We start from the raw sequence: 12,351 nt of genomic DNA, 5'->3' as shown, positions 1-12,351 counted from the left end.
TGGACAGATCTCAAGGAGGTTCTTGGAGATTACAAGTGTGGGAGACAAAAAGAATTCTAGGTTGGAGCAACATACAGAAATCACTGGCACACAGACTGCCTTTAAAGCCACCAAAATATAGAATAGCACCCTACTGAAAAAAACACAGGAGAGAACTCAGCACCAAAACCTGGGTAATTCCAATACTGAGAGAATGAGGAACACTTTGCAGAAGAGACTGACAAGATATGTTCGGCTGTGGGGAGAAAACTAGCTTTGCCTAGCGAGGCGGTCCCTCGGTGCCATACCAAGTGCAATGGTCCCCAGGGAAGGCAGTCTCTCCTGAGCACAGCCAGCAAGTGCGTGATCTGGACGGAATTGTAAAACCATAATAAAACTGATTAAAAGTCAGCCTTGCTTTTGATGCTCACTGTACATTTCTAAACAATGCCTTAAAAAAAAAAACCTTTTGTGGGTCTAAGTTCTAAATAATTGTTGTGGTTACTGCACACTTTCATAACACACATACATTTCACATTCTCAGGTGTGTTTTACATATTGCTCAATAAACAATGTTACCTGGAATTTGGGACTCCTTAAAAACCAGTGCACAAAAATTGTAAGGAAGGTCGTTAACTATTCAACAATAAAATGCAAGGAAATAAACTATTTACACAGGAAAAAAATCACATTTTGAAGGAGACTGACAGAAAGAAGATAGACGATGCTAGGTTCTTTGGCCAGAAAAAAATCAAAGACAATGTTGGCCTCCTTCTCACCAAGAACTGGACACATATTAAAGCAACAGATCAAATAATGTCAATGTTTATTATTATTTGGCCACTTTTACTGATTCTTTGCAAAAGACAATCTGAACGTGTCTTTGCCAAGTGACATTTGTGATGCTCTACCAACGCACTGCGCCAGCCCAAGCACCGCTTCCCTTGCTCAGCCCTCCTGCCTCATCTTTGCTGGAAGAGGACCCCACATGGCGGCTCCCGCACCTGCTACAGAGGCACCTCCTGCAGGAAGGGCTGCTACTCGTGCTGCCCGGGAGCAGGGCGCGCGCTGTGCCCAGGGCTGTGTCTGCACAGGAGCCAGGACAAATGCAGCTGCTGTGCATGACCCCGGGGAGCCTATTCCCTGATGTAAACAGCACAACAAGGTCAAACCTGCATTTGTTTTTCATTCTACCCTGACCTAAAGTTGCCGACTTAAAAAAAAAAATTATGATGGTCTGAGAGAGAAACTAACATTTTTACTACATTTAGAGACCATATGTACATAAGGTTTCCCTTTTGTTAAAAAAATATACTAATGAAAAGTTATTAATTCATATTTTTACAATTTTAAGTTTTACTGCTATGCATTCAAATACAGCTGACTTTCACTGTCTGCACTTGTCATTATTTTATTCCTTTCATTTCTAGAAATAGATTTGCTATATGGAGGAAAAGGTGCTAACGGACCCACTCTCAATATCAGAATGATATGTACGCTACCGAGCTGGATGGCAATGGTATGACACCAACACACATCTAGATGAAGCGTGGTAATGAAGCAAAGTATCTAAATCCACTTTACAATTGTAGTATACAGTTTACCCTTAAAATGAAAGGTGGAAAAGCAAAAGCTAGCCCATGCCATCTGTATGTGGGGCAGGCATTTTGAATTATTTCATCAGGACAATCAATTCATTCACATTTTAAAGACATTCTCTATTTTTTGCATATGTAACTATTCACAAGGTAAAAAAAGGTATATAATAAAGTTCATTTCTCAGCCATTCCATTTCCTTGCATGTTACCAAAGCTATAATCACTGGAAGTCTAGTTTGAGAGGCAAAGCAGAGACTCAAAATAATTCACTGTCAAAAAGACATGACTGCCCTGGCTGGTGTGGCTCAGTGGATTGAGCGCTGGCCTGCAAACCAAAAAGTCGCAGGTTCGATTCTCAGTCAAGGCACACGCCTGGTTGTGGGCCAGGTCCTGGGGTGCGGGTGTGTGAGAGGCAACTGATCAGGTTATCTCTCACACCGCTTGCACATCAGTGTCTCTTTCTCCCTCCCCCCCGCCATAAAAATAAATAAATAAAACCTTTTTTATTTTTTTTAAAGGACATGTTTAAGACACTAGATGGAAAGGCTGGGAGCTTTTTACAGACCCAGAGAAGACATTGGAAGTGGAGCCTCACATCCTCTCTGTGCTGCAACCAAACTGGTTTTCTCAAGTGATTAAATGTCTGATAAAAAGGTACATGATCAATGCACCTGTCTCTTCCTGCCCGCCTCTCAACCCCTCACCTAAGCCCAGGCCGCTCTCCAAAGCCCAGCTCTTTCCTTAGAGAGGCCTTTCCTTCCTGTCCCTGGTCCTTGCTTGGTATCCTTGGGTAAGGAGTAGAGAGAGTGGCACCTACCTTGTAAGGCTAAGACAAGACAACCCATGAATGCCACCCACTGCGTCTGGAGGCGAGGAGTGCGCGAAACTCCCGCAGTCCACTTTCTCCACCCTCCTGGGCTTATGGAAAACAGGAGAACATTTGCTTAATGGTTTTTAAAGAATACTGAGCTTTTCAAAAAAACTACAGTAAGCAGGTAAGGAACATGGAAAATCATGAATCATCGTTGGTTAGGTTATACTTTAAGTCTTTGGCAACCCTAAGATGCGAGAGAAATGTGGCACTGGACTGACAGGGTCGGTGGCTCACTGCCAGTCAGGGGCCCCCTTCACATGTAAAGCGGCTTATTGTAGAATTCAGTCCTCAGAAAAGCTTGATTTGCCTCACAAGCCTTTCCCATCTTAGAATCATTTCATGGTGGTACGGTTTCCTTTTTTACCTCAATTGCCAGGAAGCTCATCAGGGCTGAGACCCTAATGCTTCCTTTTTCCCCCATCATTCTGATTTCCTATTTTTACCAATTCACATTTACTTACTTACTTGTTTATTTATGGGCTGGCTAAATTGTTTCTCCACGCCTGCCGTTTTAGGCCAGTAGCTTCGGTCTAACCATCCTGGGTGGCTTTTAGCAAAAATGGCGTTACTTCCTCACCACTGCTGCCCCCCAGCCTCTGCTGAAATGGGAGAGCTAAATATCTGAGATTCACTGTTAAGCAACAGGCAAGAGACATGGGTTGTTCCCATGCTTCCCCCTACTAGAGATCTTAAATAGGGAGATTATCACTTACTAAGTACCTGTTTTATGCCAACAACTAAAACACTCCTCAATTCACACAAAAACCTTTAAGATATCAACGCCGTGTTTTTTTTGGTTGAAGAAATCAAGCCTCAGAAATGCCAATAATGCATCTAAGGAAGCGCAGTAAGTGGCAGATCCAGGATCTGAACCTAGCCCATGCCTTTTCTAAGGGAAGGTGGCTCCACACTCTCCTCACCCTCAACCTGGCCTTTCCAGCTCCGCAGTAACAGATGAGAAAGGTAATACTTTGGTCTACAGGCCACATTCTGTCTTAGGCACAACTTCCATGCCCTCAGTGAATTACTGAGAATCTTCTAAGCGACCAGTGCCATTCTAAAGTTGCAGGGTTATAGCCCAGGGCTTACACTCTGGAGGAAGTAGGCAGACAAGCAGCAAGTTAAAAGAAAAAGAGCAAGACATTCTCAGACAATGCTACAAGGAAAATAAAAGTGATGCAGCAGAGTGGAATGTGCGTGTGCACTAATGTGAGTGGAGAGAGGAGGCCTCTTAGCTGAGATCTGAGTATCAAGGTGGCACTAAGAACGCAAGCACCGGGGGTCACCGCACTGGAAGCAGAGGTGGCAGCCAGTGCTAGGAAACAAGTTGAAGGAACTGAAAGAAGGCAGGGAGATTGGAGTGGAAATGGGAGCGGGGCTGCGGGAAGCAGGGGCCAAGTCATGTGGCCTCGCCGGTTATGACAATGGGTTTGGATTTTAATGAATATAACGAGATGTCTGTGCTTGTGTGGGTGTGTTAAAACATACAAGACATAAAGTTTACCATTTTAACCACTTTTAAGTCTACAGCTTAGTGACATTAAGCATATTCACATTATTGTGTTTGAGGAGTTTTTAAGCCAGGGAGTGAAGTCATCTGATTTCAAAGTCTTAGAAAATTCAGAAAGGAATAGGTGTACGTATGTGAAATCCAGAGGTCTATATTCAGTCCTTGTTAAGAATCTATAAAAACTTATATTTAACATAGAAACCACATGTATTTACACAAGGAAAAAGTCTGTCACAACCATTTAGACTGTTTTAACATTTAATCATATCTGAAACTACTGTACAAGACTAAAATAACTGAATGATTATTAAGAATTTTACTCAAGAGAGTTCCCAATATTCAGCAGATCACATTAAAATTAAAGAGCTTTGTTTTAAGAAATGGAATATATTGTTTTCTATTGTCACGGCAGGATTTTGAAAGGAGAATTGCTTTGCTATAAAGGCACTGAAAATGCTTTTAAGGACCCCCTATTCCAAACAAGTCATTTTATAAAGATCCTAAGGTCAGAAGTTAAGATACACCAAAGTCAGATACTTTAGTCAGTGCCCTCTAAAGAGAAATTTGATGATGCTCCTAATATGATTACCAGAAACCACTGGGCTTGCTGTTATTGATAATTAACCACAAAGTTAAACAGAATGGGACCTACTACCACAAGAAACAGCGCTAGGAAACGGTTCCTCCCTGCACTGTCATTAAAGCCCACCATACACAGAAGGCATGAATTTATACGAGAGTCAACTAACTTCCAGGATCTCCCACATCTTGCTGACAGTTTGCTAACAAAAGTGAAATGTGTGTTATTTTCAACATCCAAGTCACGTTTAAGACACCAAATTTTAGAAATACAAGATTTGAGAGTTTATTCCCTAACAGTATAGAACACAACTCACTGGTAAATAGCTAGATCCTAAAATTGTAACAAATTTTCCCTTTTCCCCACCTGGTGCGGCCCAGTTGGTTGGACTGTCATACCTGGAACGGAAGGGCCCCAGGTTTGATGCCCAGTCAGTGGGCACGCCTAGGTTGTGAGTTTGGTCCCCGGCTGTGGCGCGTACAAGAGGCAACCAAAAGATGTTTCTTGCGCCCTCTCTGAAGTCAACAGGTGCGTCCTCGGGTGAAGATTTAAAGAACGACCTTAATAAGTAGACTTCAGAAACAAAACAAATAGGCCTTCTGTAAATATCTACCCAGGAGTCTGGCATACTTTCAAAATATTATTTTATTTATTCTCTTCCAAAAGCCTAAAATGCTACGAACCCTGACCTTTACCTGATAGGGATTCTTCTTCCCCCATTAGGGAGAGCCACCTGTTGATAGCGGGAGGGAAAAAGAAAAGGTTGACAACCAGGACTGATGGTCCGCGACGGCGGGGGCTCCGTCAGGAAGCCAGGCGGGCAGCACAGCCAGGGCCCGGAATCAGGGGCTGCGGCTGCCCCAAGGGGGGCTGGCGTGGGTGCTCTGGAGAGGGGCCTCCTTGGGTGGGCTCCATGGGGATTTATGGTCACGGGCATTCCTACCTAGCGATAAACCACTCGGTGAAAAAGGAGCCAGCGGAAATCCACAAAGGATGGCACATGGTCACGACTGGTGACTGCTGGCATACCTGAACTTTCTGAATACGTAAAACTGTGAAAAAATGTAATGCCTTTTGCCTTTTTTTCAATTTACTGATTCCAGTATCAAAGGCTTTTTGGTCTTAGATGTTTTACTCAATCTACACTTGGTCTAACAGAAGATAATTAAAATATCAACAGCCTTGAGTGAAGGCCAAAATCCCTAACTACCTGAGACGTCAAGATTTTAAAGCCTTATTAGGTTTCTCTCAAACCTCAATATTTCAAATACTCAGTTTTTATCATTAGCTTCCCCACTCTACCTAGCAGTTTAGTTGAGTAGCTTAGTTTATAATAAACTCTGTAAAATAGTATGTCACTCCTATATAGTAGTGATGAATAATATTGTGCTCTAAATCTGGCAACATTGAAATATTCATTAGTTACATGCCAGGGGAAAAAAATCAAACACAGGCCTTGAGGCAGTAGATTAAGAATATTGAAAACCCAGTTGAACTATGATTAAATGCTGAAATGTGTTGAGCCTTACCTGGGCCTGAACCTTCCCATATGAAAAATACGAAGGTTTCACTGTTATCCATACAATGGAGCACTATTTGGTCATAAACAGAAAGGAAGTGCGTTCCACAACATGGAGGAACCTTGAAAATAGACGAAGCCAGACACAAAAGGCCACACACTGTACATTTAAATGAACTGTCCCGAACGGGCAAATCCAGAGAAACAGAAAGTAGATTCCTGGTCACCAGGGACTGGAGGGAGAAGGGAAGTGGGGAGTAACAGGTATGGCGTTTGTAGATGATGAAAATGTTCTGGAATTAGATAGTGGAGATGGCTGCACAATCTGTGTACATTAGAAAGTAGTGAACTGTGCACATGTGAGTTGTAGCAATTAAAAAAGAAAAAAGCAGCCCTGGCTGGTGTGGTTTGGTGGACTGAGCGCCGGCCTGCGAACCAAAGGGCTGCCGTTTGATTCCCAGTCGGGGCACAGGCCTGGGTTGAGGGCCAGGCCCCCAGTTGGTGCACGAGAGGCAACCACACATTGATGTTTCTCTCCCTCACATCCCCCTCTCTGAAAATAAATAAATAAATAAATAAATAAATAAATAATCTTTACCGAAATGAAAAAAGCCGATCTGTAACTACCCTATACAACTACATTCCCTTGCTGGTGTTCCATTCAGAAGACACTATCATATCACTGTTGCTCTGTGGAAATTAAAGGAAGATGGCACACAAGCAAAAGGGAAAAAACACCCACAAAAAATCCAAATATTTGGTTTCCACAAACATACTGGGCTCCTGCTCAGTTTTTTGTTTTTGTTTTTAAACCAAGAGGCACTAATAAGTAACTAGAGCCCTAAGAATGTAATCGTGTATGTACAATTACTTTTTCTAAGGGCTTCAGGTAACTAAACTTGGGCAAAACTGTCCCCTCACAGCTCATTCCCACCCAAGAAAAACCAGTGTAGTTGAAACTCCCGAGCCCGGGAGCAAATGAGAGCACGCTGCCTGCGGACACGCAGACTCAGCCGCACGAGGAGCCCGCTTTGATTGCCTCACCTGTTACCAATGAGCTCATTTCAGGTCTGAAGACGAAACTACAGCGTACCACACAGAATTTGAACTTAGGACATGCATAGTTAATTACAAACTGTTTAACTTCTCTTTGGTAATAATTCCAAACCACAAGAAGAAGGGGACAGTTTACCACAAAACATGTCTCAAGAAAAAGGCCGTATTACGTTACTGCCATCAAATATTTTTGACCATCTTGTGCACAGAATACTGTTAACACAACTAACTCTTACTTTTAAAGAAAAGAACGCACACATACAATAACCCCCAAACTGTGCAACAGGTAAGCAGCTGCTTGCGCAGGGGAAGTAATGACTTCCAAGTGCAGCCTTAGGAGTAAAGTAACTCCCTGTCGTCCGGGCTGAGACTTTTGCCCCTCACTGACTTGGTATGTATCACTTCGTCAAGTAAAGCCTGATTTACAGAACTTTCAACCAGCAACTTGGTAAGACCAAATGCAGAACATGTAAAATGCCTGGTTTTTAAGTTACTATAAAACCAACATGACACATGAGAAGAAGTAAATTTAATTTTTTGTGGTTAATGTTATCTATCTCTACCCGACTCATTTCGAGTGGTGTCCGCAGTCAGCGAACTCATCACAACCAACACCTCTCCTCCCTTCCCTCATTCATTCCTATCAGGACAAAACCGGGGCTTCTGGTTCCGATATAACCAGGGGGCAATCATTCTGAGCTGCCAGCACGTACAGAAGGCGTCTTTCGAAGACCGTTAAGCCCTCGAGTAGACGGGTTTCATTTCCACACGGAGCTCCTGCGAACCTCGAAGGCCTCTGAAAGGCAGAGCGGCGCACGCTCGCACTTGCGATCGAGCTTTTGGCAGCCGCTCTGACCCCCTCGGCTTCGGCCTGAGTGGCCGGAGTCCCAGGTCCATCGAGCAGCTTCGGTCATCTCAACCTGGGGCTTCCAGTACGCTCGGCCAGACCAGCTTCTCAGTCCAGGCTTTTCACCTTCTACTTCATTCGTTCCTCTGAATTTTAAAAATCCCTTAATACACAAAGGTCCCGTTTGGAGACTCCATACAACTTTGAGAATCATGAAATAGCATTATGGGGGAAGGGCTGTACAACTTAAACAATACTAAATGTAACGATCACAGATACTAGGTAAACTACCTACGTCAGGATTGACCTCAGTCTATTATCCCAACAATTTCACTTAAAAGATTATGAATAAATAAGATACGAACTTGAAAAAAACCCAGCTTTTTGACAGTTATAAACATCCTGTGTAAAAGATTACACGTGCTTTAGATCTTTTTTCTAGCCTTGACTCAAAGCAGAATTAGAGCAAGTAGAAAAGACGCTTTTCAGAATCTTTTTCACGGGGAAAATAAGGAGATAGCTTTCTATCAAGTAGAAAGTACAGGCAGAGACTGTCACTACTCGACTTAACCAACCAACATATTTGCAAAGAGACAAATATTTACGAAAGAAACTTCCGAAAACGCCAAAACTAAGAACTCTCTACACTCGCGGCCCCTCTCCACGACGCGCTGCAGGAGAGCGCAGGCGAGGCCCGGCCGCGGCAAGGAGCCCGCACGCGCCAGTCCTACGTGCCGCTCAAGTCCCGCCCCGCGAAGGCGAGCGCGGCGCGGGCGGAGTCTGGCCTGCGCGGTGCGTGGGAGCAAAGGGCCGGGCGCCCCCGCCCCCTTCGGAAGGCGCCTCCCGGGAGCAGTGGAGGGTCCGAGGAAGGGGGCGGGGGCGCCGCGAGGGTGAGCGACGCCCCCTAGAGGAAGGAGGGGGAAAAACGGCGGCGGGAGGCTCTGCCCGGCCCCAGCGCGAGGTCCGCACGCCCCACCAACGCCCTTTCCGCGCCCCTAGACCCCCGGCCTCGCGGGGAGTCGGCCGAACGGGGGCCGCGGACAACGAGCGGACGGGCCGTCCGTTGGCCCGAGCGCGCCCCGCCCCGCCCGCGCCGTGGGACCGCCCCGCCCGGGGAAACTACGCCATTGCGGCCTAGCGGGCGGCGCCGCTCCTCCGCCGCCATCTTTTCGGGCCGCGGCCGCGGCCGGCCGGCCGCCTGCCCGTCACCCCCGCCGCGGCCCGCCCGCCATCTTTTAGGGCCGCCATACTTGCCTTACGAAGAAGATGGCGGCGCCCATCACACACATAAAACATGGCTTCCCTTCAAAACAAAAACATCCCGGGGGCCGGCGCGGGTCGGCGCGAGACGGGGCTCACCTGAGGACCACATGGTGACTGAGAACTCGCCCTCCAGGGTCTTGATCTGAACCTGCTTCTGCTCCCACTTCTTGTTGCCCGCGTCCGCGCCGCCCGCCGCCCCGGCCCCGCCGCCGAGGTAGCCCTTCTTGCCGCTTTTCTTGCCGCCGCCCTTCTTGACGCGGCCGCCGCCCGACGACGACGAGCTGCCGCCGCCGCTCTTGCCGGCCGCCGCCACGGTGACCAGCGTCTGCTCGATGTAGTCGTCGTCGCCGCCGGCCGGAGCGGGCACAGGGATGAGGATCTGGTCCTCGAAGCCGTCCTCGGCGCGCAGCCCGTCGGAGTCGTCGCCGCCCACCACCTCCTCGCGCGTCTGCACCAGGATAACCTCCTGGTGGTGGTGCACCTGGGTCGGGTCGTCGGTGACGAGCGGCTGCAGCGCGATCATGGGAGGGTGGTGGTGGTGGTGGTGGTGGTGATGACCCGCGTGCCCGTGGCCACCCCCGCCGCCGTGGTCGCCGCCGCCGCCGTCCTCATCGTCGTCGTCCTCCTCCTCCTCCTCGCCCACTACCGTGGTCTCGATGGTCTCCACTGGGATAGTCTCCACCTCGATCTCATGCAGCTCCACGATTTCGGCCGGCATTTCCGAGCCGTCCGTGGCGATGTAGAGGGTGTCGCCCGAGGCCATGACTGAGGGCTCCGCCACCACGGCCGCGGCGGCCTCAGCTCCGGGGCTGCGGGCGAGGAGGCGGCCGGCCGTGGGGAAGGAAGGCACAGGGAGGAAGGCGGCGGGCGGGCGGGGGGAGAGGGGGCGGGGGGAAGGGGCGGGCGCGGCGGCGGCGGCGGCGGGCTTCCCCGCCTCCTCGCCTCGGTGCGCCCCGCGCTCGCTCGGCCGCTGCTCGCCCCGGCGCCCCGCCTCGCCGCGCCTCAGCTTCCCTCTCTAGCCGCGCCTCCTCCCGCCCTCCAGGCCGGCGCTCCGCTTCCCCCTTCCTCCTGCGCCTCCGCCTCCTTCCACACAAATACCAACTCCTCACCCCGAGCCCAGATCTCGCTGCCGCCGCCGCCGCCGCCACACTCCGCTCGGGCTCGGCCTCGCGAGACTTCCGCGCTGGACCGCCCCGCCCCGCCCCGCCTCGCGCCCACTCGTCCGCTTACCCTCTCGCTCCTCCTCCTCTGCCAATCGGTTTGCTGGTTCGCCGCCTGGGCACCGCCCCCCCTGGACTCCTCCTAGATTGGGGCAGGCGGGACGGCCCCCGCGCGCGCTGGCTGGCCCGCTGCGCGTGACGTCAGCGCGCCGCCGCCGCCGCTAGTCGTGCTACTCCCGCCCTCCGCGGTGCAACTGCACCAAAACCCGTCGCCCCGGGCCGCACTCAGGATCCGGGCGTCGCCGCTGCAGTCACCGCTTCTGGAGCTGGTGAGCGGTGCGCGCGGCCCCGGGCACCGCGGGGGAGGACGGGCCGACCGAGCGCGAGATCGTGGTTGGGGGACGCGTGGGGGAGCGGGCGGCACGCGCGGGGCGCCGCGAGCGCCCCAATAAAGTCTGTTTTGACGACAAACGCTTGAGCCTCCTTTTTCGCGTGGGATGGCGTTTGCTCTTGGCCCCTGGCTCGAGTGGACGATGGCGGCGGGCTGAGTGAGGAGGCCCGGCGAACAAAGGCGGGCGGGCAGCAGAGGAAGATGTCCGCCGGCGGCCGCGCTCCCGCCTCTCCCCGCTGGGCCCAGGGCCGAGCGCAGGGTGGCCGCGCGGGTCGAGCGGATGGCAGGGGCGCGCGGAGCCCCCGGGCCCACCGTTGGGAGAGTGTCCGTTATCCTTTTGTGACCGCGGAAACCTGAGACGGAGCCGTTAGTACCTACTTCCCGCTAGATCTTAGAACTCGGGGTCTCGGCCGCTCGCCGTGCAGCTCCTTTTGGTTTTCTACAGTTTCCTTCTGAGCTTTCCTTTCTTGGCTCTACAGCCAATCATGGTTTCTCTTGACCACCGTCTTCACCTGTTTCTCACTTTCCTAGAGGCCCCTCATACCCACCAAGGCTTTGCCGCCTTTTCTTAAAAAAATTACCCAGTTTTCCCGCCCTCTTGTTCTTTATACCAGCAATAGCCTAGATCTTTTACCCTGACGAGTAAGCGGCAAGTTAAACCTTCCTGAATAGCTAGTTATATTGCAGCGAAGTGGTTTTGGCTCTATTCTTTTGGCAGACCTGACAGTGGTTTAAAGCAATAGAAATCTTTTTAAAAAGATTACCTGGTTTTTTTAAGGAAGTGATGAAAAAACTGAACTTGGGAAAGTGCTGTGTCTGTTGTACGCGTTTGGCCAATTTAAAGCCCTTGTGAATGTGTTGAACTTCATGCAAGGTCTCCATGTTTATTCTTGTATTTTGGTTAAGGTTCCTGCAGTTGAAGCCCCTGATTAGTATGAACTGTAATAAATTCATGACAGAGCTAGCTTGTTAAAACAAGTGGATGTCTTTATGAGACCGTATTAGAGAAGTGTTTGCGTTTTGACCAAGAAGTGACTTGATCCGTCTAATTTAGGCCCTACTTATTTCTAAATGGCATTGGACTTGATTTTTGAGAATATTAGATCATATTCTTTTTAAATCTGAGTTTTAAAACCTGAGTAATTCCCCTTGGAGTGCTACACCCACACAGTTTGGCAAAGTCATATCTAGCTTCGTAGTTTATAAAGTCATCTGCGTAAGTATTTCACATATTAAAACCAGTTGTGGGAGAATTTTTATGTGGCTCAATTTCCCCACTCTAGTTAATTGGTGGGAAAATGGCTTTGCGAGTCCTTGAGACTTCCCCATAGATACAAGCAAAAAGGGGGAAGCACCCAGTTAAGCAGCCTCGATTGTGAGTCAGATCCGTAGCCTTCACAATCAAGTGTGGAGAAAGCTGAAAAGGGTTTTTCAAACTGTCAGGAAGGTTGGTAGGTGTGAGAAAGCACGGAGAAGTGCTATCCTAGTACCTGCTGGTGAACAGCTTTTAAAACTTGCCCTGAAGCAGCTAACTAGCTGTGGAGTATTGGGTTGTCCAGAAAGTCTGTTATATT

At 49.2% G+C, this 12,351-nt stretch overlaps 1 protein-coding gene across 2 annotated transcripts in view; it reads right to left on the bottom strand.

Annotated features, from left to right (window-relative positions):
* Nucleotides 1-10,096, bottom strand: part of YY1 (YY1 transcription factor) — a 29,649-nt gene extending 19,553 nt beyond the window's left edge. For both annotated transcript variants that reach the window (XM_054567716.1, XM_054567717.1), the window contains exon 1: nucleotides 9,323-10,096. In XM_054567716.1, the coding sequence (XP_054423691.1) occupies nucleotides 9,323-9,989 (667 nt within the window). In that variant the 5' untranslated portion in view covers nucleotides 9,990-10,096. The remainder of the gene's footprint in view (nucleotides 1-9,322) is intronic.
* Nucleotides 10,097-12,351: the final 2,255 nt, after the last annotated feature.

This window comes from Pteronotus mesoamericanus, unplaced genomic scaffold, assembly GCF_021234165.1.
Source record: "Pteronotus mesoamericanus isolate MK-2021 breed Mesoamerican mustached bat unplaced genomic scaffold, CSHL_Meso_final contig_192, whole genome shotgun sequence".
NCBI lineage: Eukaryota > Metazoa > Chordata > Mammalia > Chiroptera > Mormoopidae > Pteronotus > Pteronotus mesoamericanus.
The sequence above is the reverse complement of the archived record's forward strand: the minus strand, read 5'-3'. Positions and strand labels throughout refer to the sequence as shown.